The sequence below is a fragment of the Lepus europaeus genome, chromosome 9, assembly GCF_033115175.1.
Source record: "Lepus europaeus isolate LE1 chromosome 9, mLepTim1.pri, whole genome shotgun sequence".
Lineage (NCBI taxonomy): Eukaryota > Metazoa > Chordata > Mammalia > Lagomorpha > Leporidae > Lepus > Lepus europaeus.
Window position 1 is genome coordinate 13551774 of NC_084835.1, and position 26579 is coordinate 13578352.

Sequence of the window (26579 nt, forward strand, 5' to 3'; positions counted from 1 at the left end):
TCTGAAGGGGTGCGTCTGTCCTGTCTGTCCCACGGCCTCTGATGGCAGCGACGTCTTCCTTCCACAAAGAACAGGCTCCTCTCCGGGACAGCACCGAGCATCGGACGCGCCCAGCACTCCTTCCAGGCCTGGGCCGGCGCGTGTGGGGTCTCTTGTTTGTTCATTTATGTGTATTGACTTGAGAGGCAGAGCAACAGAGCAATGGAAAGTTCCATCTGCTGTTCACTCCCCCGGTCTTCAGCAGCCAGAGCTGGCCCAGGCCGAAGCCAGGAACTCGAGTCTCCCAGCGGGGTGGCAGGACCCCCAGCCTCTGAGCCCTCGCCCGCTGCCTCCCAGGATGCACGCTAGCGGGGACCCGGCCGGGAACTAGGGGCAGGACCTGCACCGGGCACTTCGAGAGGAGATGGGAGCACCGGCCCGCCCCTCATGGCAGTTTCTCTGCTGTCCACACTGGAGCTTGTGTGCCCGGCAAGTGGGTTCATCTGTGTACCGATTCACAGGCTGCCGTGCCCGGCCTCTGTGGCTACCAGCTTCGTCCACCGTCCCACCTGGCTGCCTGAGGTCGTCGGACCCCTCCACGGCCTCGCTCCACGCCTGCCTCAGCAGCTCTGCCCGCACGGCGTCTCCAGTCCTGGGGCTCCTGCAGGACGGCGGCCGCGCCTCCCTTCGGCCGGGGCTGCTGAAACGTGAGTTGGACGGGGCCGACTACACTGCTCCTGGGGCTCCCAGTGCACTGTGACCCCCCCCACACCCCCGTCCACACGGCGCCCTTGTGAAGCCTTCCCCACCCTGGTCCCTTCCCTGCCTGTCTCCAGCCCTCCCTGAACCTCTGCCTGCTTCCAGAGGGGCCTCCAAAGTGTGTCCAGCAGGGCACGGGCTGAGGGACCGAGCGACCGGGTACGGGACTGAGTGGGGGAGGGGAGGGGAGGCGAGGCGGTGGGGACAGCGAGGGAGGAAGCAGCCACTGCAGGGCCTGCAGCACTCTGCTCAGCCCACACCAGGGGCTGGGCTGGTATCGGGGTGCAGGCCCCACGCGCCCAGGAACGGTGACAACCGAGAGGTGGCAGGGAGTGAGGCAGGGCCCTGAACGGGGCCATGGCAGTGGGGACATGGAAAGGTGAGGGGCAGCAGCTCCGGAGGAGGCAGGTGACCAGGTAGGGGTAAGGGCAGAGGGGTGGGGAGAGAAGACGCAGAATGGGGTCTGGGGTCCCCCCCGGGGCTCGTGCTGGCTCAGGGCCCCTCCTGCTGGAGCTTCCTCTGGGTCACCCGTTTCAGCCTCACACGACTTGGAGTGGTGGGCAGTGAGCCCCACCTCAAACGGGGACTCGGCCATTTCTAAGGTCAGCATGAGAGGTGGAGCCAAAGCTGGGGTTGAGCAACCTCGAAGCACGGCCTGATGGTGGCTCCAGAGGCCACTTCCTTCCCATGGGCCAGCCCCACCCCACGCCCCAGCAGAGGAGAGAGATGGAAAGTTCCTGACCTCCAGCCAAGGCCCCACACAGGGCAAGAACAGCAGAGACAGCAGCCCCCTGAGACCCTGCAGCCCTCACTGTGGCTGCCTCCGCTCCCAAGGGCTGCCTGCAGTGACAAAAAATACGGTTTGAGACGATCAAAGAGGAAGACCAAAGAGCAAGGCCACGGCCTTCCTGCCCCGGAGCGAACACTAGGGGACCGCTGACTCCCGCGGCCAGGCACGTGCCCGACAGCAGCCGTGGGCTAGGTTAGGATCAAGGTCAACAGTGGAACTCATTCAAGAATAAGCTTGCTTTCCGCCTGTTCGTCTAGTCCAACGTCCACCTCTAGGTTAAACCCAACTGCCCCAGCAGCTACGCACGATCCACTGAACATTGGCCTGCAGCCCGTTCAGTATAGCGGCCTGGCTCCTGCCTGGGCCTCCCCGCTCCACGCAGCAAGGCGCGACGTGCCCAAGTTCAAGGAGGTTGAGAGACTGGGAGAAGACAAGCGCCTCGGGCAGAGAGGAACGCGGCAAGAAGACCTCGGGTCTGACTCCAGCAGCACACCCCCTGGGCATCAGGGCCACTCTGATGTACTTCCTGTGACCCCTCAACCTGCTTCCCCTCATCCGGGCCTCCGCACCCCTGCCCGTGTGAGGCTGACACTCAGACGGGAGCCACGGTGAGTTCAAGCTTTATTGGCACGCCAGGCTCTCCTGGCCTGGCCCCGTGTGCATGAAGAGCCTGCCTGAGCAGCAGGCCAGGACCGGGGGTGGAGGGGCAGGTGGCACCGAGTGACCAACGCCCACCCCCCCACCCCAGGTGTCCCTGAGTGGTGCCAGTCCCAGGGCCCCGGGGGAAAGGGGCTCATCCCCCGGAGCCCCTGAGCCTGCCAGGCACAGGAAGCACAGCTGCACACACACATACACGCGTACACACATGCCTGCCTTGGGGGCCGCCCGGGCAGGGGCTCAGCAGTCCAGGCCAATGGCCACGAGCAGCTCCTCGAGCGCCCGCAGCCGCTGCTGGGCCTCCTCGATGGCGCTGTAGGTCTGCACGGTGCTGGCCACATGGAAGCGGATGTCGTCCACCAGCGGGATGGAGTCGGTCTCCTGGCGCTCGGCCACGGCCGCGGCCTCCTCCCTCACTGCCTCCACGAAGTCCTCCCGCTCCACCAGCTGCAGCGGGACAGGCCGGCTCAGAGCGGCCGCGGCCTCCCACCCCACCCCACCCCCATCCCCAATCCCCATCACCACCACACACCTTCTCGATGACCTTGGCCATGTACTCCGTGCACTGGTCCTCCAGCCGCGCCAGACGGAAGAGCTTGGCCACGCGCCACACGCCTACTACGCTGTCTTCGTCCAGCAGCTGCGCCAGGCTGCGGCCACACAGCCTCTTCAGGCCGGGCAGCAGGTACATGTCAGCCACGCTGAGCACGTCGTAGGCTGCCTCCGGGGACAGCTGCAGGGAGAGAGGGGGAGGAGGTGGACCCCGAGCTCCTGGGGGTACGGGAGGAGCAGCAGCTCCTGGCCACACCCCTGGTGTCCACCCAGAGTCCCCCAGCGATCCATGACTCCCCAAGATGACAGAAGAGGGGGGTTCCCATGCATCAGGGTGGAAGACAGGGCATGGCAGGGGACCCCTGGCAAGCCACTTGCTGCTGTCCTGTCTGCGAGGTGCCCCCAAGGCTGCCAGGTAAGTGAAAACAAGGCGGAGCCTGTGCAGGCTCAGTGCCTCTCCTCCCAGGTGCTGGTGGCAGGAGTGGGGTCACTGTTCCCTGCTGTCCCCCCTCGGGGTTCACAGCGCTTCGTGCACACCCACAGGCAGAGGCTGGGAAGGGCTCGGGTCTGCACCGGACAGCTCACTTCTGTGAGCTTATTTGTGCAAGGTGCCTGGGCACTTACTTGGCCTGCAGGACACACTCACCTGCACAAAACCTTAGGAAGCAAGGGCTACTGCTATCCCCATTTCATGAAGGGGAAAACCGGCAGAACAACTCGCTCCCGAGAGGCTGATCCTGCCAGCCCAGGCCTCGGCCCAGGACAGCATCCCCAGAGAAGGCCGTGCGGTTGGGGCAGAAGGCTGTCAAGTCCCCAGGAGGCCTTTGGCTGCCTTACCGTTGGCCAAGAGTGGATGCAGTGGGGGGTGGGGCACTGCCACTTCCCCCTGCCTGTTCTCTAGTTGCTAGCACCCGAGCTGGCCTGTCATGCCCTCCCCACCCCCAGGACTGTGCCCCGGACAGGGTTGGGCAAAGGCAGTCCGGCTTCGGAAACAGAGCTTTGTAGGGAAACACAGCCCTACACACGGAGGAGCAGCCGTGGGAACCCACACTGTTTGCCTCTAGAGAAACAGCTGGTGGGCGGAGCCCCAGAGGGAAGGGACAGCCTGGGTCCTTAGCAAGCCCCTGCCCTGTGGACATAGCTCCCCTCTGGGGTCTGCTTCCCCACAGAGTGACACAGGTACATGAGGGCAGCTGAAAGGAGGGGTGGGGCGTGGTTCCCTGAGGGAACTCCAAGGTTACTGTCCCCAGCCCGGTCCCTATCGAGAAGCCGGGACTCTGAGACACTGCCCCGGGACTCTGACAATCCTTCCTGTCTGAAATGAAAATGGAAAGAGGGGGTGGGGAGCAGAACTGTGGTGTAGCTGGTAAAGCCACCGCCTGCAGTGCCGATATTCCAGATGGGCACCCGTTCGATCCAGCTCTCGACTATGGCCTGGGATAGCAGAAGATGGCCCAAGTCCTTGGGCCCCTGCACCCATGTGGGAGACCCACAAGAAGCTCCTGGGAAGAGATCCGGCCATTGCAGCCAGTTGGGGAGTGAACTAGCAGACGGAAGACCTGTCTCTCCTCCTCTCTGTGTAACTCTCACTTTCAAAAAATAATAAATCTCTTTAAAAAAAAAAAAAAAATACAAGGTGCTCCTCCAGCCTCTCTCTCCAGGACCGGGTCAAGCTACAGCCTAGAGCAGGAGCAGACCATGCTGTATGGGCGCAGGTTCGAGTCCCGGCTGCTCCACTTCCACCCCTGCCCTGTGAAGGCAGTGGAAGATGACCCAAGCACACGGGCCCCTGCTCACAGAGCAGAGACCCAGACGGCGTTCCACGCTCGTGGCTTCAGCCTGGCCACGCCCTGCTCCTTGAGGCCAGCTTGGGAATGAACAAGCAGATAGGCAAATCTCTAACTTTGCCCATCAAGCAAACACTCACTGCCCAAGGGGGAGAGCGGCGCTGCCCCAGCCCCCGCCCGCGGCGCACCTCTGTGTGGTCGCTGTACACGTAGTAGAGCACGTGGGTGAAGGTGTCGGGCGAGACGCCGTGCAGCGTGACCACCGCGGGGCTCCCGGGGGCCACCGGCTCCTCGCTCTCTCGGAAGTGGTCGTCCAACAGGGCCCGGAAGTAGTCACTGCGGCCACAGAAGAAGGCCTGGGGGAGGCTGGGGTTCGTGAAGGGCCCGGGGCTCAGGGCAGGGGCTGGGGGACAGGAGAGACAGGCCCGGCACCTTGTGGCAGAGGAAGCTGCAGTCGGCCACACGGAAGCACACGTCTGGGCAGCTGTTGAAGCCGTCGGGGCAGGGGAAGGGCAGCTCCCCGAGGTCGCCCTGGGTAAACGAGAGGCGTCAGAGTGCAGCTGCTCAGAGGGCAAGGGCCTGGCCTGGGGTCACAAGGAACGGACCCTGAGTGCGGGCGGGCTTTCTAGTGTACCCCACCACCACCACCAGCCCCGCACTTACTCTCAGCTCAGGGGGCAGGGCACAGTCGGCCAGCAGGGCCAGGTCTTCCCGCAGCCGCGGGTCTGCCGGGGGCGGCTCGATGGTCAGCACCTTCACACACGTGCCGGGCTTGGACGCCACTGCGGGGAGGGGAGCAGCTTCAGGGAGCCAGGCCGGCCCTGCCTGTGCCCAGCGCAGTGACTGCAGCCCTGAAGCCCGACCCACCGAACTCGGAGACCTTCTCACACTTGGCCTCCAGGTCACTGAGCAGGTCCCACAGCTGGCACTGCTTGGCCAGCCGCTCGCAGTCGCTGACGTGTTCCACGCCGATGTCCAGGCGGCCTGGGTACCGAGTGAGTGGGGGCAGGGGTGAGGGCCCCCCCCCCAGGCTCCCACCAGCCCAGCGTCCTACCACCCAACCCTGGAGGCAGCCGGCTGCTCCCTGCCATGGGCACGATCCAGTGTCCAGCTGTCCAGGGCCAGCTCAGCGCCACCTAGGCCCCCAGAAAGGCAGCCTGCCCCTCCCAGAGCCCGGGCACAGGTGGTCACCTGTATACAGGTACTGAAGCAGGGCCTCGAATGCCACGGGGTTGATCTGTGGGCACAGACAGCCAGGAGGGCAGATCAGGGCCAGGCGCCCAGCACCAGCCCCGGCAGGCGCAGGCGGGCCGCCACTCCCCAGCACCCCGAGGACCGTACCAGCGGGTGCCTGAGGACCACGACGCTCTTGCCCTTCCACTTGGTGTCCAGCATGTTGGCGAAGTAGGCGCTGCGGGCCCCCAGGACACAGCGGTGCGCCCTGAAGGACTTCCCGTGGACCACGAAGACCACGTCACTGTGGGTGCCCTGCTCCAGGAGCCTGGGGACGGGAGAGCAGTGGGTAGGGACACGGCCCCCCCGCTGGGGTGCGTGCTCGAGCCCCGCCCCCTGCTGCTCACCGTTGCAAGAAGTCATCATAGTAATCCCGGCGCCTGCAGGAGGCGGTGACCTGCTTGTAGTCACGCAGAGCCCGGCGGATGGCATCGCTCAGCGCCCCGTAGAGGCAGCGCTCCCCGTCGAAGGTGTTGGCCTCACAGCGGGCTCCTGGGGGTGGCAGGGGAGACCTGAATCTCCTTGAGCACCCTCCACACACACGGAAACCCCTCCCCAAAACACCCTGGGCCCAGCGTGACCCCAGGATCCTCCATGGCAAGGCCTAGACACACAGAGTCCACGTACACTCACACCTGTACACACACTCTGCACGTGCTACACCCGCGCGGAGCCGAGCCAAGCCAAGCCCCCCCCACCTGCCAGCCCAGCTCTGTAGGCAGGGGTGGCTGCCTTCAGAGGGTGCCGATGCAAACAGCCGGGGGAACGGCGACAGTGCCGGTAGCTGTCACTCGGGGAGGTCATGGAAGGTCACCGTGGAGGTGACAGAGTGCAGAGACGCAAATGAAGTGAGCGCGCAGCACTGCGGACTTGGGGAACAGCAGCGGGGACAGGACAGAGGCCCTGGGGCAGGCCCAGGAGCGCCAGAGGCGGCCAGTGGGGCTGTATGAGCAGCTGGGAAAGCCCAGGGAGGTCCAGCCGCAGTGGGGAGGAGTGTGTGTGTGTTGTGGGGGGAGGGGGTGTGCCACAGCCTGGCAAAGCCTCTGGCTTAATCCCAAGCGCTGATGAGATCCTACTGACTCCAGTTCCGAGAACGCACTGCAGGTGGGGCAAGAGGAGCAGCCGGAAGACCTAAGGGTAAGGCGCCGAGGCCAGGGCCGGTGAACCAGGCAGAGGAACCGGCAGGGTGTGAAAGTACTTGCAGATCACACGTCGGGGTGTCTGCAAAGCTATGCCAGGCCCCCGGACACACACACAGAGGCACGGGCACGGCCACTGGCCGCGCCCCCGACCTCTCCTCACCGTTGGCCAGGAGGTAGAGTACCAGCTCTTCGTGCCCACACAGGCAGGCGTAGTACCTGGGGAGGCAGGACCGGGAGGCAGCCGTCAGCCGCTAAGCGCCCCCTGCCCACCCTGCCCACCCCGCCCACCCCCTGCCGGGCACTCACAGGGGCGTACTGTCCCACTTGTCCCGCACGTTCACCTCCACGTCTCGCTGTTCCAGCAGGTACCTGGGAGGGAAGGAACGCAGAGCCCAGGTCATTGCCCTGCGTGGGGCTGGGGTGGGGAGGAACCCCCTCCTAGCTGGGGGGCCTCCCGGGTGAGAGAGGACCCAGCAGGAAAGGTGTCTGCGGCACGGGGCACACAGGGGTGCAGCTAGACAGCCAGGCCCACACGGAAAAGCAGTGTGGACAACAGCGAGTCAGCGCGGTGATGGGCTCCGGAGCCGGGGCCGGGCTGGGCGGAGGCGGCCAGGACTCGGCGGCTGTGGGCACCTCGGGGTGTGGACGGCACCGGAAGAGGGGGAGACACTCTAGAAGGTACAGGTCACAGGATGAGGCAGCCGACGCCACGCGCAAGGTGAGACGCCGCCGCGGCTGGCGTGGGGGCAGCCAGGAGTGCGGAGGGTGTGGGTGGGGCCAGACTGAGCTAGCGGGGGAGGCGGGATGGGGGTCTCCCCCAACTCTCGGGAGGCACCTGCCACTGAGGAGCAGCCCGAGAGGCTTCCTGGGGGTAAGAACCAGGGAATTAAGAAGTCAGGGGAGCGCGAAGAGCCAAGCAAGAGGCGCCCCAGACCCCAGCTGGGCGGGCCCAGGCCGCGGAGACCGCTCCCCCCGGCCAGTTCCCCCGGGCGCACCAGGAGTTCCCGAGCCTCGGGGGATCGGGCGATGCCGCGCTCCGGGTCGGAGGAGCAACGTCGGTGTCCCAGGCCGGTGTCCCAGGGCCGGCCCCGCCACGCCACCCAGCAGCGGCTCCTCCCCGCCCGCCTCTGCGGGGCTCTGCGGGGCTCTGCGGGGCGCCCTCCGCCTCCAGGGGCTCCGGGCCCCGCGCCCCCGCGCTCGCTTCCGCTCCGGCGGGTGGTCCCCGCCGCCCGCCCCCGCCCGCGCAGCCGCGGCACTCGGAGGGCGCCCCCCACCCCCGGCCCGCGGGCTCTCACCGCACTCGGCCCACATCCCCCTTCCTGCAGCTGGCGAACAGGTCGCTGGTATCCATGGCACAGCAGGCTCGCAGCGCGGCGACGCGAGCCCCGGCCGGATGTAAACACTCGCGGCCGGCCCGCCCCGCTCGGCAGCGGCGCCTGGCGCCCGGAGGACCCGAGGCCCGCCCGCCCCGCCCGCCCCGCCCGGCCGCGCCCCCACCCCGGAAGTAAGAACGAGTCGGGCAGGCGGACGGGCTGGCCCCGGCGGGTCTCCGGGAGGTTTAATGGAGCCCCGGGGCGCGGGGAGCGCCGGCCCGCCGCCCGCGGTGCCGGGCTCACGGGGCCGGGAAGCGGAGCCGCCCCAAGCGGCTGCCGCAGGGACCGGGGCCGGGGCCGCTCCTGGGGCGGGAGGTGGGGTGAGCTGTGCCGAGCGCGCTTGGTGAAGTCGGGGAGGCGAGAAGCCCCGCGCCGACAGCCAGGCTGGGGCCGCAGGGCGGCTGCGGTCCACTTCCGAGTCCGCCCCACGCGGCCGCGCTCACAGGTGCGTGTCCTCCTCGAACACGTCCGAGTCCTCGGGGTCCCGCTTGCCCCCCATGAGCGCGCTCCAGCTGCCCGGGCCGTTGACGGTGGCGCCGCCGTTGAGGCTGGGCCGCTTCTCCTGCATCTCCGACTGGCTGTCGCTGGCCACGTCCAGCGTGGGGTTGTCGTGGCAGCCGCTCTCCACGAAGCGCAGCTCCTCGCCGTGCGACTGCGGCGGGGGGGGGGGGGGTGAGGGGGGACGCTGCTGGGGACGGCCGCGGGCCTGGGAAGGCCCTGCTGTCCTCCCAGCTGGGCCGGCCCCGTGCGCAGAGCAGCCCTCTGGCGTCCCTAGCATCACCGGCTCCCTCCCAGCAACCAACCCGTTAGAGACGCTGAGACCCAAAGACCGAGATGGGGGGGTGCGGCCAGGGTCCCTGCCCTCTCCTCTGGATAAGCCTCCAGGCTGCGGGGGCCTCACCTCGATCCCTGGCACCAACCCACCCCGCCCGGGGCCGCTCCCAGACCTCCGGCACTGCCCCTGCTGGCCCTGACGGCAGCCCCACACAGCTGAGCAGCATCTCCGAGAACAGGCTGGCTCTCCCGGCATCCTGGCCTCCCGCACCCGCTCACCACGTGCTTGAGCTTGGGCAGGCGGCGCTGCCAGCAGTTGTAGAGCAGCCCCAGTGCGATGATGAGGAGGCAGACGGCGCCGATGACCACCAGCACCACAAACAGCGTCCCGTAGTCACTGCGCACCTGGCTGGCCCGTGCCTGGCAGCTGCTCGTGGTGGAATAGTTCTGGATGCCAATCTGGGGGTGGGAGGGGCCGGGTGTCGCAGCTGAGGCTTTGGGAAGCCGCTGGCACGCTCCGGGCGCCCGTGCTCACCAGGGCTTGCAGTCTGAGGCCCCGTGCCCGGCCTCCCCTCCCCACACACCACCCGGCCTACAGCACGGTGCTCACCTCGGGTGTGGGCACGGTCACGGCCACGGGGCGCCGGCCAGCCCCTCATCGCCAGGGAAGGTGCAGGGAGGCTGGTGCAGCCCATTTCAGGGGCCATGCCTGGCTCCCCACTTCCGCCCTCCCCCAGGAGCCGGGCAGCCCTCCCACACCGCCCTCCCCACAGGTCCCAGGCTGCAGCTCTCCCGCCGTCTCCATGAAACGCCTGCTCGCTCCCAGGACGTTTCCCGCAGGATGCCAAGTTAGCAGACATCCGTCTTCGCAGCTGGACTCGCCCGCTGGCCTGAATGCAGTGCCCAGGGCAGGCAGGTGTGTGTGCGAGGGGCAAGGCCAGCAGCCCCGCCCCTCCCCTGTGCTCAGGAACCCAGAATCTCAGACCTGGAAGGGCTCTCAGTGGCCCTCCAGGAAGCACAGCAGCTGGTGCAACGCCCAGGCTCCCACTTGGGCCTGCCCCAAAGCCCGGCTCTGCAGCCCACGAGCTGTGCAGCCTCCGGCGGCCACCTAGCCGCTCTGGGTCGGCTCTCACCGCAGGCGGGAGCACCAGTGTTATGTAGGAAGACAGAAGTCAGCTCGTGTGGGAGCGGCCGAAGGCAACAAAGTGTCCATGGAGAGGAGTGAGGCAGCTCTCAGCCAAGTCCTGCCTGGACCCTGAGCCTCACAGGGGGTCCCGGCCTTCCCCAGGGAGGCCCGGCGCCGGGCGGGCTACCAGTCAGGTAACTGGGCAATTAAACCCTACAAGCAGTTTTACCTGTTTCATAGCCAAACAATCCCTTCATCCAGGAGGAGAGGGTGGGGATTGGGAGGGGGGGATGAAACCGCAGGAACACCTGGCCCCCACTCCCTCACCAGCCCCAGTCCTCCCAAGCCACCGGCCGGGGCTGTCAGCTGTGTGCCAGCTCTCATGTCTGCACAGGTGCCCGCCTGCCTACCAGGTGTGTTCTCTCCATTAAACTCTAACCTTGCCACCCCAGTCTGCTTGTCAGACTCCATCTGGACAGGTGCCCAGCCTTGCTCACGCCACTGTCTCCCACCCAAGCTCTGCCTTGCGTGAGAAGACCCCCACCCCAGCCAGCTCCGCAGACACCCGCAGTGCTTGGCAGGCGGCTTCTTTAGCCCTCGGGCCCCAGGGGGTGGCGGCCAGGACTACGCGAGAGAACTTAGCGTAGAGTAGGCAGGAAAACACACGGCGCCCCTGGGTGGCACAGATAAGGAGACGGCCGCAGTGACACACACAGATCCTGTCCGTCAGATACCGCAGAGCCCTCCTGAGTGACGGGGACAGACAGCAAGGCACGGGGAGCCCCAGCGCGCTGAGGCCGTTTCGGTGGAGGTGCGGAAGGGTCTGCCCTCCAGGGAAGGTGGCATCTGAGCAGGAAGACCGGGCCTCTGCCCCTCCCCGCCAAGCCTGTGCGCCGGCTCGGGGTACCCAGCTGTCTCCTCCTAGCTGGCCTGGCACAGGCAGGCTGCCGTCTGGGAAGGCGTGGCTGTGGCACCCCGTCCGGGCCTGGAGTGCTCTCGTGTTGCTGGAGCCATCATGCTGTCCCCCACTGTCCACCCAGCCAACTCCCAGTCCCCCCTCATGCCCCTGCAGCTGCCCCCTCTCTGAGCCCCCTCCTGACCCCTCCCCTCACGGCTGCCACACGCACTGCACCGTCGGGGAACTGTCCGTGTGTTCCCTGCGCTCCAGGCAGCGTCTCCGGAAGGCTGGCAATGAGCCTGCCCAGAGCAGGGCCCTGGCTTTTGCTCCTTTGAACTGCACGCGTGGGCAGCTGCGTCCCCAGGGAGGCCGTGCTGTCCCCCAGGCACAGAGGGGCGGGGCAGCAGTACAGGGGCCGAGTCCCTGCGTCCTTACCTCCTCCAGCCTCCTGCGGATGTCGCCCAGCATGGAAAGGACATCTTGCGTGGGCACCACCCCTGAGGGCAAGGAACGCCGCCATCAGCCCCGGCCGCCTCGCCCGCAGCCGGCCTGGGCCGCGTTCGCCGCGCTTTGCGGATGATCACACACATCCTCATGGCACCGCGAGCTGCTTCCCACGGAACCGACTGCTCACCGGGACAGGCCCCCTCCCGTCACAGTGGCAGGGCCTGTGTGTCGCACACCGTGCTGGAACCACCTAGCCCCAGCCCCTCTCCTCAGGGCCCACGCTTGCTGGTACGCCTTGAACCCTAACCCAGAGAGGCCTGCCATCCGGGGACCCAGTTTCGAGGCCTCATCGGCGACGCCCCGTGTGGCTCGCAGGCAGCTGGTGTGGCGCCACCTCCCGCCCGCCGGCCCTCGCTCACCCTGCTCGCCCACCAGCGTCATCAGAAGGTGCTGCTCCTTCTCACTGGGCTTGCTCAGGGAGATGTGCCAGTCCCCGTGGTGGCCGCTGCCATGGCGCGGCAGCACCTCCTCCACCAGGGCCAGGAGCTGCAGGCCCCGGTGCTGCCGGAACACCTCCTACAGGTTCAGAAAGAGCCCCTTGTTCAGGCCCAGCCCCGCTCCACTCCGCCGGAGGCCCAGGCAGGCGGCTCTGGCCAGCCCTGGGGCCGGACAGAGCTGTGAGCTTGGCCTGGGGGGCGGGGGAAGGGACACAAAGACACACCCGCACAGTCCACTCCGCCTCCAGCGGAGGCGTCCACAGCTCAAGAGCGAGGATTCGGAGCTGGGCCTGCACAGCGTGAAGTTCACAGAGGACCGACAGCAAGCACACCGTGGAGGGACTGCCCTGGGGAGCGGGCGGCAGGTTGAAGAGGGACACTGCCCCAGGACAGTGGCCAGAATCCGGGCCGAGGCGGGAGGACCACCGGCCCCAGGGAGGCACGGCCCCACGCCGGTGGACTGCGAGAGCTGCCCGAGAACTGACAGAGGTGGCGAGGTGGTGCTGGGAACGGGGACCCGGGGATGGACACTTCCTTCTCAGGCGATGCTCTCACCGCTCAGATTCCCGACCGTGCTCACACGCAGTGACGTAAGACAAAAGCAAGAGCCTGCCCTCCACCAGGACGCAGCGAGGGGCGGGCCCAGGCTGAGAGGCGGCCCGCTGTGGTTGCCGAGTCCTGTGGAGGAATAGCCCCGCCCGTCCCCGTGGCCCCCGTCCCCAGCAGACAGTCCCCCTCCCGTGAGTGTACAACGGCTCTTCTCCCACCCCCAGCCTCCAAAGCGCTCAGCCGGACACGGCTCTCCCGGCTGCTCAGCTCTCTTAGGTGCCCTGCTATGGAGCTGAGAGCCAGGCCACCCCTGTGGGGCCCCTGCGGTTCCTAATCTCTCTCCTGCAGGAGCCCCAGCAAGTGAGCTGTGCCCTGGTTGTCATGCCAACCTGATGGCCACCAGGTGACTGACGCGCTAGCCTCTGTTTCCTGTCACCAGGCCGAGTGCCAGGTGCAGACACTGGCCTAGCAGCCGCCTCAGCCCAGGATCTGGGAGCAGCCGCCCACAGCTCAGGATCTGGGAGCAGCCGGCACCTGGAGCAGCCGCCCACGGGCAGGAGACCCTGGGCCTGTAGTGGTCCTTCCCTTCCCTGCATGCCCATACCTGCCCGGGTGAAGGTGCGCACTGCGGCCCAGCGGCCCCACTGCTTACAAAGCACGCATGCCCATCGAGTGCAGTGTCTGTCCACCTGCCCATGCCCCACATCCTCCTGGCACAAGCCCACACGCCCACCATGTCAGTTCTGGAAGGGCCTGATGGCCACAGCCTTACACCGCCCATGATGCAGACCGGAAAATTCAGCGTCCATGGCAAGAGGGAAAAGCTCTGGCTTCGGAATCAAGTTAATCTGGGTTCAAATCCCGACTCTGCCCTTTGGCGGCTCTGTGACCTTGAATAAAGTACTCTATCTCCCTGAGCCTCAGTTTCCCATCTGCGAACGTAAGCAACAGTCCTGACTTCCTGTGAGGATGAAAGGTGCTTATTCAAGCTCGGTGCTGGGACAACTGGTTAACCCAGGGGAGGAGGAGGCTGTGACCCGCGCCTCACACCAGCCACCAAAATCATCCCAGGTGCACTGCGGATCTAAGGCTCAGCCGTGAGCACAGAGGATCGCGCCAGCGACAACGTGCTGGGGCTGGGGGCCCTGAACGCCCAGTTTAACAGCAGTGTACATGTGTACTTGTACCTACTATGTAGGAGACCCAGAAGAAGCTCCTGGCTCCTGGCTTCAGATCTGCCCGGCTCCAGCCATTGTGGCCAATTGGGGAGTGAACCAGCAGATCAAAGACCCCCCTCTCCCTCTCCCTCTCTCCCCCTCTGTAACTCTACCTCTCAAATAATATATAAATAAAATCTTTAAAAATGGGAGAGGTCTGCAAGCAGTGACAGCCCCACAGCCAGGAGCACACCTGCCGCTCAGATCTTGGTTTCTAGATCCCTTTCCTCATTAAACAGGAACGTGGGCCCCCTCAGAATGCTGAGTTAGGTTTCCTGTGCACACCCCCTTTGTACTTTCCCTGGGGTGGGACAAGTGCAAAGCAGCCTGGGACACCCGGGGGGAGAGGGTGCGTCACGTGCCCAGCGCCCCCCGCTCCGGGCCGCTCTGCTTCCCTTTCTGGGCCTCAGCAGACCAGTGCTTGGCACTGCAGCCCTCTCTCGGCCAGCATCTTCCTCCCGCTCGTCTTTGCACCGGAACTTGGCTCTGGTGAGCGGGGCACAGGATTAGAACCTCACACCAGGCTGGCGCCATGGCTTAACAGGCTAATCCTCCGCCTTGCGGTGCCAGCACACCGGGTTCTAGTCCCGGTTGGGGCGCCGGATCCTGTCCCGGTTGCCCCTCTTCCAGGCCAGCTCTCTGCTGTGGCCTGGGAGTGCAGTGGAGGATGGCCCAAGCCCTTGGGCCCTGCACCCACATGGGAGACCAGGAGAAGCACCTGGCTCCTGGCTTCGGATCAGCAAGATGCGCCAGCCACAGCGGCCATTGGAGGGTGAACCAACGGCAAAACAGAAAACCTTTCTTTCTCTCTCTATCCACTCTGTCAAAAAAAAAAAAAAAAAAAAACCCCTCACACCTCTGCAGCAGGGACTGTTCTAGCGCCTTCTAGAGCTGGGAGATGACACTCGCCACCAGCACCTGACCCTCCCGCCGTGGTCTTCTTGGGGGACACCTTTCTAGCTTCCCCCGAGAGCTCGGGAACACAGCAGAAGCCGCTCGGCATTGTTTTTCTCCATTTTGAGGATGGAACGGCTGGAACTGCAGCTCGATCAGGAAACACCTTTCCGGGGGCGCTTACTGCTGCTCCCCTCCCTGTCTGTCTCTGAAGACGTGGGCTCCAGAGAGCCCATCACTTTTGGTACACGCTTTCCTGTGGCTCTTGCACTACGCGAAGCGCATTAAATACACAGGAGGGCGGCGGAACTGCGCCGGCTCGAAGCAGGCCCCGGGGCGCGACAGCCAACGCAATGCGGATGCTGGGTCACGTCCTGCACCAAGGGCAAAGGAAACCACAACGGACGTTACGGGCGCCGCTGCTGAAGTCCAAGCAGCGCAGCCGGCGAGAGGACGGTTCTGTGCCTATTTTAATTTCCCGGTTCTGATCACTGTATCAGAGTTAACTAAAAAAAAAAAAAATAAAAAATAAAAAAAAAATTGTTTTCCAAAAATACAACTAAGGTGTTTACAGGCATGGGCAAAACTTTCTCACGAGCGACTTGAGAATCTGCTGCACAAATAGCAACACCGACCGAAGGGCGCTGGGGAGTTCCCCGTTCTTACTGTAAGTCTGCGACTGCGTCAGAACACAAAGTTACAAAAAGCGAGCATGAAAATGAACGACACGGCACGCGAGGCACCGATGGAGGCCCCTCGGGAAGAAGGACCTGGAGCAGGATGGGGTGGGCAGTGTGAGGGGCCACAGAGCTAACGAGAGGATGCTGCGAATTCGCCAATGAAGCCCAAGACGCACTGGGGCGCACACTCAGCCCAGCAGTTAGGTCGCCCCTAGGGACCCCTACAACCCGTACTGGAGGGCCTGGGCTTGAGCCCCCGCTCTGCCTCCAGCGCAAGCTCCTGGCGAACCTGCACCCTGGGAGGCAGCGGGTGTCGGCTCAAGGACTTGGGTCCCTGCCGTCCACGCAGCAGACTCGGGTCCAGCCCCAGGCTCCTGGCTTCGGCCCAATCCAGCCCCAGCTGTTGTGGGCAGCGGGGCAGGACCCAGCAGACAGGAGACCTCTGTCTGTCCCTCTGCCTTCCAACTGCAATGAACGGTAAGAAGTGGAATCAGCGCGGATGGGCAGTAACAGTGGCTGATGCTCAGCCTCACAAGTCAGCAGCTGACCACGGCGAGATGGGACCTCACATCTGTCAGGACGGCCACTCCACAAAAACGACGGCGACAGAAAAGAACAGCAGCCGCAACCCTGGCGCTACGCCAGCGGGGCTGGGACATGGGGCAGCCACGGAGGAAGACAGGAGCGAGTCTCAAAAATTAAAAGCAGAATGGCCTAACCACCCCGCTCCGGGTCTATGCGCAAATGCACCGGAAGCAGGGTCTCCAGGAGAGCTCAGAGCAGCATCACTCAGAACAGACCCAAGACAGAAGCAACCCGGTGTCCACGGACGGAGGGACGGAGGAGCCCACTGTGCCCGCCGCACAGCCTGGCGTGTTCTGCAGCCTCCAAGGGGAAGGAAACTGACACACGTCACAGCGCGGGCGAACCGGACGACTTTATACTGAGGGAAGTAAGCCAGACGGAAGGACACACAGCGCTCACTGCACGGGTGTGCGCTCACCTAGCGCAGTCAGACTCACAGACAGGAGGTGGAAGGTGGGTGCCAGGGCTTGGGCGTGGGGGAGTGGGAAGTTGCTTAACAGCTACAGGATTTCAGTTTGGAAAATGGAAACTTCGGGGCTGGCGCTGCGGCACAGCAGGTTAATCCTCCATCTGTGGCGCCGGCATCCCATGTGGCCGCCAGTTCGAGCCCTGGTTGCTCCGCTTCTGATCCAGCTCTCTGCTGCGGCGTGAGAAAGCAGAAGACGGCTCAGGTACTAGGGCCCTGCACCCACGTGGGAGACCCGGAAAAAGATCGAAGGGATCAGCTCAGCTCTGGCCATCGCAGCCATTTGGAGGGGAAAACAGAGCATAGAAGACGTCTCTCTCCCTCTCACTATCTGTAACTCTACCTCTCAAAATAAATAAATAAAATCTTTAAAAAAAAAAAAAAGGGAAAAAAAATGAAGCTTCAAGAGATCTGTTTGCCAACAATGTGAATGCACTTGACACTGCTGACCTTAGAAATGCTAGGTTTTATGTTCTGTGTTTTATATCACAATAAAAAATCCACCATAAAAATAATAAGGAAAGCAGAATAAAAGCAATTCAGTATCTAGGCACTGTGTGGAAACAGAGACACACACTTGAGCCTCGACTGCTCAACACGCATACCGAAGCTTTAAGAGCCCCGTGCACGCGCCGTGGCGGCCAGGAACCCTTCTCCACGCCGAGGACTCAGGGCTCCCGAGGGCAGCGCGGGCTCCCACCTGGGGCAGGGACACGAGGCAGGGGTCCTGCTGCACCACGAGGCAAGAAGACCAAGGACACAGGGGCCAACGTGCAGAGGACCCCACTGGCCACAGGCGAGGGATCGAGCACCACCAAGAGGAAGGAACGCACGCCTTCTGGGAGGCCCACAGCTTCCACTGACGCTGTGGGGAGGACACGAGCTTCCGGCTGGTGCTCGTGTAGACGATGCCCGTCCTGCCCCTCCCTCAACCCGCTGAGCACAAGCCAAGGGCTCAGGGTCTCAAACCGCCAAGGCCAGCACCAGGCCAAACCAAAGAGGCGACAGGAGGCACAGAACGTGGATCCTGGAAGTAGAGGGATGAGAATTTCCCAATCTGACACGTCGTGGAGAGCTGCACCCTAAGCCCAAATGGGGAACGCCGTGCAGCCGCGAGCTGTGCGCCCCGGGAGCAGCAGCACCGAGCTCTGGTCCCCTCTGCGGAAGGGCATGAACACCGCGCTGGGTCTGCATGGGCAGCCGCTGGATCCCAGCCCCCTCCCAGGGCTGCACGGCCGCCCAGCGGCCCTGGTCCTGGATGAAGACTGCGAGAGACAGTTTCTAACCTGAGGGCGCCGGGCCCGGCTGTGGGGGCTGGGGGGGGCGTGCATATTCACATCCATGCACACAGCTTCACCCCGTCCTCTGCCCCACCCTGGCTCCTAGAAACAGGACAGCCGGGGACACAAGCTCCTTGTAAAGACCATGACCATGCCTGGAGGAAGGGCGGTGCTACACGGGGCGGCCCCACGCCCCAGCTCGCAGCTCCTGGCCAGGTTCTGTCACCTAACTCAGAGACGCACGAATGGCGAGTGCGTAAATCAAACAGCCGAGACCAAAGCAGAGGTGAAAACCACCCAGGCAGGGAGCAAACACCTTGCGGGAAGAGCCCCGTACTGTCAGAGCGAGAAGACGCTGCACATGGAACGAAACAACCGCTCTGGTGGTCAAGGGAGGCAGGCGGGATCTCGCTAGGAGAGCACACCTCTTCTGTAGGCGGGGGAGTGCTGGCGGCCCTCCTACCTAAGGACTAAGTCCCCCACCCCGCCCCGTCCCCTGCTGACAGAGCCTGGCCCAGCACTCACGCAGTCTATGTTCTCCGTCATGTTCAGGATGATGTAGCTCTTCCCAGCCAGATTGCTCCAGTCCTTGCAGATCACCTGTCCAACGAGACAGAAGGAAGGGCAGCGGTGAGGAGGGCAGCAGGAGGGGCGTCGGGGAGAGCGCCCTGGGTGGAAGCCAGCGCTGGCTCGCTGTGCTGAGCCGGGCTGCCAGCGCCTGCACGGGCAGGGCAGGCCCAGGAGCCCAGAGTCTGAGAGGAGAAGGCAGAGGGGCCTGTGTCAAGCAGCTGACTGCAGAGGACGCCCGGCAGCACGACTTCACAGCAAGCTGCTTTCCCGCTCTCTGTGGGCCACACACACGGGCTGAGCCTGGGACACCTTTCCTTCCTTCGCGCTATCCAGGGGTGCGCATGCTGGGGAGAAACGGGGGTCGCAGGGAACAAACGGAAACCAGGCCAGACCCGCCCCCCGCTCAGCCACGGTCTCTGTGTGTGAGTGGGGCATGGGCAGCGAGGGCCGGGGCTCCTTGGCCGGCAGATGCTACCACCTCGCCACGCTGGCCCGCGCGGCTGGGCTGCACCTGCGCTTACCTGAGTGGAGTCCCAGGGTATTCTGGACGGAGCTTCCACCGCCTGCCCTGGCTGCGGCTGCTGGCTGAGACCTTGGCCCGAGGAAGCAGAGGAGGGCGTGGGTTCCACATCTCGGGGGGCCAGTGGGAAAGAGGCTGGGGTCCTGGGGTGAGGGTGACCTTCATCGAGGGCCTCAGCCCCACTGGGAGCTCCGGTGTGAGGGAACAGCACCGAGGACAGCTCTGCCCCTGGCCTGCCAGCCATCCCAGCTGCCCCCACAGTGGCCTCCTCCGCGACTTCTGGGGGAGCCTCCAACTCCACCCCAAGCCCCGCAGCTGGCAGCATCGTGGGCCCTGCCTCCTGGATGGTGAAGTCCCGATCCCCCAGGGTCAGTGAGCTCGGGGTCACGGAGGGCGGTGACAGGCTGGGTTCCACACTGTTCTCCACCTCCACACCTGATGAGGCCTGGCCCCCGGGGCCTTCGGGCCTGGGTGTGGTGGCCCCCGGTGTCTGGCTGCTGCTGGTGGGAGAGGCGTCGTGGGCAGGAGCCTTGGCTTCTTCTTGGGAGCCGCTCACGGGGAGCAGCTCCGCCTCCTCCTCCTCCTCCTCCTCTTCCTCCTCCTCCCTCTCCTCCTCCTCCTCCCCTTCCTCCTCCTCCTCCTCTTCGGGAGGCATACTCCAGGGGGGCTCAACGAGATTCATCTTGGGCAAGCCCGAGGGGAGGCTGGGTAGCTCTTGGGCCTGGCCGGTGTCTTCTACGGAACCTGCCTTCACGGTGAGGTCTGGGAAGACATAATCTAGGGACAGAGATGACAGCGGTCACTGGTTCCTCCTGGGCACACGCGGGGCAGGGAGCCATCAGACGGTGATGGCTGCCCAGGCAGAGCGGGCAGGCGGGGGGCAGGGCACAGGGCAAAGAGCGTGCAGGAACCCAACGGCCAGCCAGCCTCCAGCTCCCTTAGGCTAACAAGTGATGCAGTCAGCCCCCCATCAGTGAGCGTGGGCGTGTAAAGGGGCCCGCACGCCTCAGAGCAGCCGGCAGCCGCTCCAGGCTCACCGTCTCCGGGGTTTCCCCGTCCGCAGTCTCCCAGGAGGACCCCTGCAGCACCCGTCAGGGGCTCCCTGGGCCCCTCCCCCAGGGTGCTGCTGAGGGGTCTTCCCAGTGAAATCCTGGAGGAGGCCTGAGGACCCTCTCACCACAGCCACAGGGGAGGCCACAAGGTCCGACCACCATCCCCATAGTATAGGCCCAGTGAAAGGGGAGCCGAGAGAGGGGCCTGGGGGCTGCGCCCAGAGGTTTCCAGGCCACTGCCGGCTGCGGCAGAGGGGTCTTCCTCCCCCGCTGTGCCCAGGAGCCTCGTGTGCACGCAGAGCTCGCGGGAGGCCTCCTGGTTTGCACAGGGACCCCGCTCTCCCTCAGGGTGGCCACTGACCGGTCTTCTGGAAATTCACTCAAAACATCAGAAGCCCGATCTGGGCAGCAGCTTGTACTGGTGCCACCGTGTTCCAAAACAGTAACTACCGAAGTCAGGCTTGAGGCGACTTCGGACAGGACAGCAGAGGGAGGAGGTTAAGGCAGACGGCCAAGGCGACTCACTCACCTCCCCTTCCTCCAAAACGTCTATCACGTGACAGGAAAAACATTTAACTGGCAGCATGAAGGTACAAAGCTTTATTTTTATTTTTAATTGGAGGATGGGATAGGCATCTGAGCGCTCATTTAAAAAAAAAATTACGACTTTGACATACGGGGAGACCAGAATCTCGCATCCACCAGCTCACGTTCCAATGAAGCTAGGAGCTGGGAACTCAGCCACACGGGTACAGACACAGCCACCGCGTCAACACCTGCCGCCTCCCAGGTACAGAGCAGCGGGAAACTGGGCTCAGAGGCGGATGTGGGACTCAGACGCGGTACTCCGCGCGCGAGGGGCACCCCACCGCCCAAGCATGCGAGGGGCACCCCACTGCGCTGAGCACGCGAGGGGGCACCCCACCGTGCTGAGCACGCAAGGGGGCACCCCCCCGCCCGTGTACGCGAGGGGGCACCCCACCGCCCGTGTACGCGAGGGGGCACCCCACCGCCCGAGCACACGAGGGGGCACCCCACGGCCCGAGCACACGAGGGGGCACCACTGTGCCGAGCACACGAGGGGGCACCCCACCGCCCGAGCACGCGAGGGGGCACCCCACCGCCCGTGTACGCGAGGGGGCACCCCACCGCCCGAGCACGCGAGGGGGCACCCCCCCGCCCGTGTACGCGAGGGGGCACCCCACCGCCCGAGCACGCGAGGGGGCACCCCACCGCCCGTGTACGCGAGGGGGCACCCCACCGCCCGAGCACGCGAGGGGGCACCCCACCGCCCGTGTACGCGAGGGGGTACCCCACCGCCCGTGTACGCGAGGGGGTACCCCACCGCCCGAGCACGCGAGGGGGCACCCCACCGCCCGAGCACGCGAGGGGGCACCCCACCGCCCGTGTACGCGAGGGGGCACCCCACCGCCCGTGTACGCGAGGGGGCACCCCACCGCCCGAGCACACGAGGGGGCACCCCACCGCCCGTGTACACGAGGGGGCACCCCACCGCCCGTGCACACGAGGGGGCACCCCACCGCCCGTGCACGCGAGGGGGCACCCCACCGCCCGTGTACGCGAGGGGCACCCCACCGCCCGAGCACGCGAGGGGGCACCCCACCGCCCGTGTACGCGAGGGGGAACCCCACCGCCCGTGTACACGAGGGGGCACCCCACCGCCCGTGCACCGCCCCAGGGGAAACCTGCAGCTGCGTCTCCGGGGCGTGGAAAGCAGAGCGGGGGGAACAGATCATCTCTGGGCCAAAGGCAGCAATGGGGGACACACAACTGCAGAGGTGACAAGGACACGGGACGTGGAAAACGCGGAGCAGAAGCCGACTTTAAAATCCTAATTAGCGTGCTCAGAAGGACGGAAAACCAGCGCAGCCTGGGGGAGCAGTCATCTTCCGAAAAGAGAGAGTTCTTGAACCTCAAACTTCCATTGCTCGAATTTTAAAATTGCACAGATAGAAAACTCAATGTTTCCAATGGCTGGAAGACAAAGTCGGGGAAAAGCCTCCAGGACAAAAGCAAAAAGACAGGAGAAAGGAGCTGAAAGAGAAAGACAGCCGACACAGAGGGTCCCAACGTCGAACCAGCACGGAGGAACCAAACCTCCTCCCAGGACAGGCCGGGTGAGTCCCCAGGGTGCTCACGTCCAACCTCATTCTTGGGACACTGCCCTGCTCTGAGAGCAAGACAAGCCAGGAAACAGCCAGGGGAAGGGGAGAGCACCCACAGAGCCCAGAGCCAGGGACCCGGCCGCTGCTCGCCTCACCACACCCGCAACGCAGCGCGGCCTCCAGTCCTGCTGCTCTGCTCACCGCTTCCTCCCTCCCTCCCTCCCGTCTTTTTTTTTTTTTTTTTTTTTTAAATATTTATTTATTTATTTGAAAGACAGAGTTACAGTCTTCCACCCACTGGTTCACCCACAGATGGCTGCTGCAGCCAGAGTCGAGCCAGGATCAAGTCCAGATCCAGGTCTCCCACGTGGGTGCGGGGCCCACGCACTTGAGCCGTCCTCTACTGCTTTCCCAGATGCATCAGCAGGGAGCTGGATCGGAAGTCGAGCAGCCAGGACTTCAGTCAGAGCTCACGTGGGATGCTGGTGCCACAGGCAATGGCTTAGCCAAGTAAGCCCCAATGTCAGCCCCGTGCTGTTTCTAATCCAGCTTCCTGCTAATGTGCCTGGGAAGACAGTGGATGATGGCCTAGGTGCTTGGGCCCCTGCCACCCATGTGGATGGAGCTCCTGGCTCCTGGCTTTGGCCTGACCCAGCCCTGCTGCTGCAGCCATCTGGGGAGTGTGAACCACCAAATGGAAGCGCTCTCGCTCTCTCTCTCTCTCTCTCTCTTCCATTCTCCCTCTCTCTGTATTAATCTTCCTTTCAAAGAAACAAATCCTTTTTTCAGAAAAATAAATCATCAAATTATCAAGCTTCTACTAACCCTAGACTGCAGGAAGAAAACTGAAAATGCAATAAAAATCCTACAGGGTATTTGTTTTGAACCAAAGGGTTTCATACCCAACTGAACCGTTATTCCAGTGATGGCAAGGACTTAACAGTCTCGCTATCCACAGATTCTGAGTGACTTAAGGAGGCTGTCCAGGAAGTCCACAACAGCAGACACAGAAAATCAAGACACAGAGCAATGTCCTACCAACGCATCTCAAGCTGCCCAGCAGGCCCGGGAGGCGGCTGGCTCAGCCCTGAGCAGGGATCCAGCGAGCTCTGGGAACGAGTGGCTTCCCTGCGACAGGAGGCGTGGCGGGGGAGCCGAACAAGCCCTGGGGCAGCCCAAAGCCCACTGCCACACCTAACTGAATAACCAGCACGCCTTGTGGGCCACCCCTTCCGAGGGGCAGAGACTCCGCAAGGAGACCCTGCTCTGCTCCAGCCCTGTCACGCTCTGCAGGGGAGCTCGGGGCTCCCAGGCACAGCAGTCGCCTACGGTGACACAGCGACCTCACCGCTGGGGACACCCTCGCCACCAGGACTGCCACGTCGAGTGTCACCTTTATAAACACGGAGGGACGCTCGAGACCCACGGGACACTTGCGGGAGGCCGACCTCACAGCAGCTGACCTCTGAGACAGAACAGATCTGCAACAAGAGAACTCGGAAAAACGTCTGATCTGCAGAGTCAGGAAGACGCTCCAGCCATCGAGCAGGCGCTTGGGGAACATTCGGCTTCAACGGCCGTGAGGACTTCCTAACAGCCAGATCTGTGCCTAATGAAAAGGCAGGCCGAAGCCCACCGCCGAGACGGGCTGGAGGCCACGTAGCAGGAACACTAGGTACCACACTAACAGGCGGATGAGGGCTGTGGAGATACAGCACAGGAAATCCCTTGCACGCCCAAGATTTCATTACTAGGAAATGAGCCTGCCAGCGCCGTGCTAGAACTACACGGAGGGGTGGCTTACTGAACGCAGCGCCGAGAGCAGGCACTTGTGCAGCTGCTCGGGACAGACACAGCCAGGCAGGACTCCGTGAGGGGCGGCTGTGAGGCAGGACCCTGAGGGAGCGCTGACCCAGCACTGAGCTGCGTGGGGAGAGGAAGTTAGTCCTGGCCAGGGGTGGGCGTGGCCATGCCAAGAACAGGGCAGGTGAAGCCGAGAGGAAAAGCATCCTGGAAGCTCCCAGAGGCACTCAGGGCAGCCGTGGACCCAGTCAGGACGGGACTGGCAGAAGAGGGTGGAGGGTGACGCCCTCCCAGCAGAATCCCACTAGTGGGGGGGTTCCCAAGAGGGCAGGCCCACCACACCGCGCATCAGCACAGCGGGACACGGACTTGGCAGAGCCGGGGTCTCGGCATCTCCAGAGAGCAGCTGCTGCCCAGAGAACGCCCTGACCCACCCCAGCGCTTCCCTTATCTTCAGTTTCAGTTTCCCACAATCAACAGTGGCTCAGGCAGGATGTGGAAAACAAACAATTCACGCAGTTACAATGATTTGTGCCACATTGTATTGCTGTCAGTATCCTATTTTATTAGCCATTACTGTTAAATCTTACTGTGCCCCATCTATAAACTAAACTTCACCTAATATGTATGTACTCCCAGGGTTTGGTACTACCTGCAAGGCTATTTCTGGCACGCCTGGGAGTCCCAGGTACTGCCCGGGGGTAAGGGGAGGCGACCCACCATCTCCTCAAGACAGCGCCACTGTGCGCCACGCCACTGGCCACAGACCCGGGGTTCGGGAGGCTCCGCCCAGCTTACCTGCAGGTCCCGGGCTCCAGTTTTCACTTTATGTCACAGGAGGGCACTACTAAGTAAGACTACTCAGAGCTGTGCCAGCACCGGAATTGTAAACCCTGGAGCCAGTTTCTGAGAAACAGGCCTTACAATATTAACTCAACTCCACCGCCGCACACGGGAGCAAGACGAGATTCACCGGCTGGCACACCCTGGCCGCCAAGCAACCCGGCACCCAGCACCGGGAGCCAGGGGTCCTCGGGAGCCCGACTCCCGCCTGCTGCCTCCCAAGCCCAGGGCCTGTGCCTGGCCTCCGTTCTCCTCCTGCGGCATGTGCAGCAGCTCCTTGCCGGTCTCCCCGACAAGGTGACCGCTCCCAGAGTCCGGCCTGCACTCCTCACTTCCACCCCCTTCCTCGCAAAGTTCTCATCCCCGGGACCGTCCTCTGTCTCCAGCGAAAAATCCGCACCTTGTCCAAGCGCTGCCCTTGTCCCAGCCCCTAAGTGACTCTGGGTCCTGGGCTCTGCCACAGCCCCTGCCCACAGCTTCAGGCTCCCACGGTGCCCCCTTCTTTTCACCACATGACCTCAGCTCTTCCGTGGATATGTTACCCGACCTCCCTGTGTCTGCATACCACAGATGGCGGCCCTCGGGGTCACAGCCCACAGCGCAGGGTGAACAGTTCACGGTAGCTGCCCCTCCACCTCCTCCTCTCACTAGCAATACCATCATTCAAGGAATCGCAGCTGTAAAATCCTTGGGTAAAACAGCCCTGCTCTGTGAGTCCTCTCCACAGGGGGGCCACACGAAAGCCCTGGAGTGAGACGCAGGGGCAAAGGGCGGGCAGGGCAGGAGCAGCGGTGCAGTGGACCACGCGCCTCTTGGGACGCCGGTCTGCAACGTCAGACTGCTTCTCCCATGCCCCCGAGCCAGCTTCCTGCTAATGCACCCTGGAGGCAGCAGACGATGGCCTGTGCACTGGTCCCCGTCGCCCACGTGGGAGACCCAGACAGAACTCCTGGCTACTGCAGGCACTTGGGGAGCAAACCAGCGGATGGAAGATATCTCTCTGTGTCAGTTACTTTTCTTTTCAAATAAATAAGTAAAGCTCAAAAAGAAAAGGTACAGGAAAGAATGGAGCCTCTATGGACAAGGCCAGACACTACCTGAATTCTAGAAACGTCTCGTACACCAGAATCAAGAATTTCACAGGGAAGCCCAAGAGAGACACAGACGACTACGAACCAGCGGTGTGACCGAGTGTGCCACGGGCAGCACAGGGACAGGATAGAGCCCCGAGAGTGGCTGGTGAGCCCGGAGCCCAGTGGGAAACAAGCAGTGAGGGAACCAGGCTTTGTCCAAGGGTAGACCTGACCCCTGCTCCGAACAACTGAGAAAGACACATCGCTTCTGTCACCCCTGCCCTAAGTGCATACCCTGACTTTAACCTCGGGGAAACATGGGATGATCCTAAATTCAGGGACAGCCCACAAAATAACTGACCCATATGAGGGGCCTCAAAGAGTTCACGAAGCTGGCATGTTATGGAAAAACTACGCATGGATCTAAAAAATGTCTGTACTAAAATAAACTCATCTTTTAATTCCATTTTCCCATGCACACAGAACGATAAAGCCAAAGGGACCAACTGTTAATAACGTGCGTGGGAATCCTTGCTGCAGCTCTGAAGTTTTGTTCTCAGCCTGAAGGGTTACAGGCTTGAGAGAGAATCACCCTCCCAGTGGTAGTGAACGGCCTTGAGCCGCCAGAAAGGACGGGCCGGGGCCAGCGCCGGCCGGCCTGCAGCCAAGCTTGGACCTCCAGGAGGAGGGACAGAGCTGCCCGGAGACAGGCGTACCACCTCGGCAAATGGGGTAGAGCTGCCCCACACGGCAGCCGGAGCAATGAAGAGCGGCTTGCAGGTACTCTAATGGTGCGGGGCGGGCACGCCCAGCGGACATTTTGGAGGGCAAAGGAGAGTCAACTGGCACTGGAGGATGAGAAACAAAGACGTGACGTCGAGCACGAGAGAGACGGAGATGGAGGAGA

General features: G+C 63.6%; 2 protein-coding genes across 3 annotated transcripts in view; both read right to left on the reverse strand.

Annotated features, from left to right (window-relative positions):
* Window positions 1-2137: 2137 nt before the first annotated feature.
* On the reverse strand, window positions 2138-8306 carry ABTB1 (ankyrin repeat and BTB domain containing 1). Of its 2 annotated transcripts, none has more exons than XM_062200572.1 (12): window positions 8195-8306; window positions 7206-7268; window positions 7060-7115; window positions 6105-6249; window positions 5866-6025; window positions 5716-5761; window positions 5413-5508; window positions 5188-5306; window positions 4957-5055; window positions 4713-4880; window positions 2718-2918; window positions 2138-2632 (listed from the first exon to the last, which is right to left on the reverse strand). In XM_062200572.1, exons 1-12 carry the CDS (start codon window positions 8248-8250, stop codon window positions 2426-2428), a joined length of 1416 nt encoding a protein of 471 aa, XP_062056556.1. In that variant the 5' UTR covers window positions 8251-8306; the 3' UTR covers window positions 2138-2425. The 2 variants fall into 2 exon arrangements, with proteins under 2 accessions (XP_062056556.1, XP_062056555.1); XM_062200571.1 differs by having other exon boundaries at window positions 5392-5508.
* Window positions 8307-8656: 350 nt separating this feature from the next.
* Window positions 8657-26579, reverse strand: part of PODXL2 (podocalyxin like 2) — a 40541-nt gene continuing 22618 nt past the window's right edge. Inside the window, exons 3-8 of the mRNA XM_062200573.1 lie at window positions 18777-19552; window positions 18211-18285; window positions 11937-12093; window positions 11506-11567; window positions 9326-9505; window positions 8657-8924 (exon numbers count right to left, since the gene is read on the reverse strand). Of these exons, the coding sequence (XP_062056557.1) occupies window positions 8712-8924; window positions 9326-9505; window positions 11506-11567; window positions 11937-12093; window positions 18211-18285; window positions 18777-19552 (1463 nt within the window). The 3' untranslated portion in view covers window positions 8657-8711. The remainder of the gene's footprint in view (window positions 8925-9325; window positions 9506-11505; window positions 11568-11936; window positions 12094-18210; window positions 18286-18776; window positions 19553-26579) is intronic.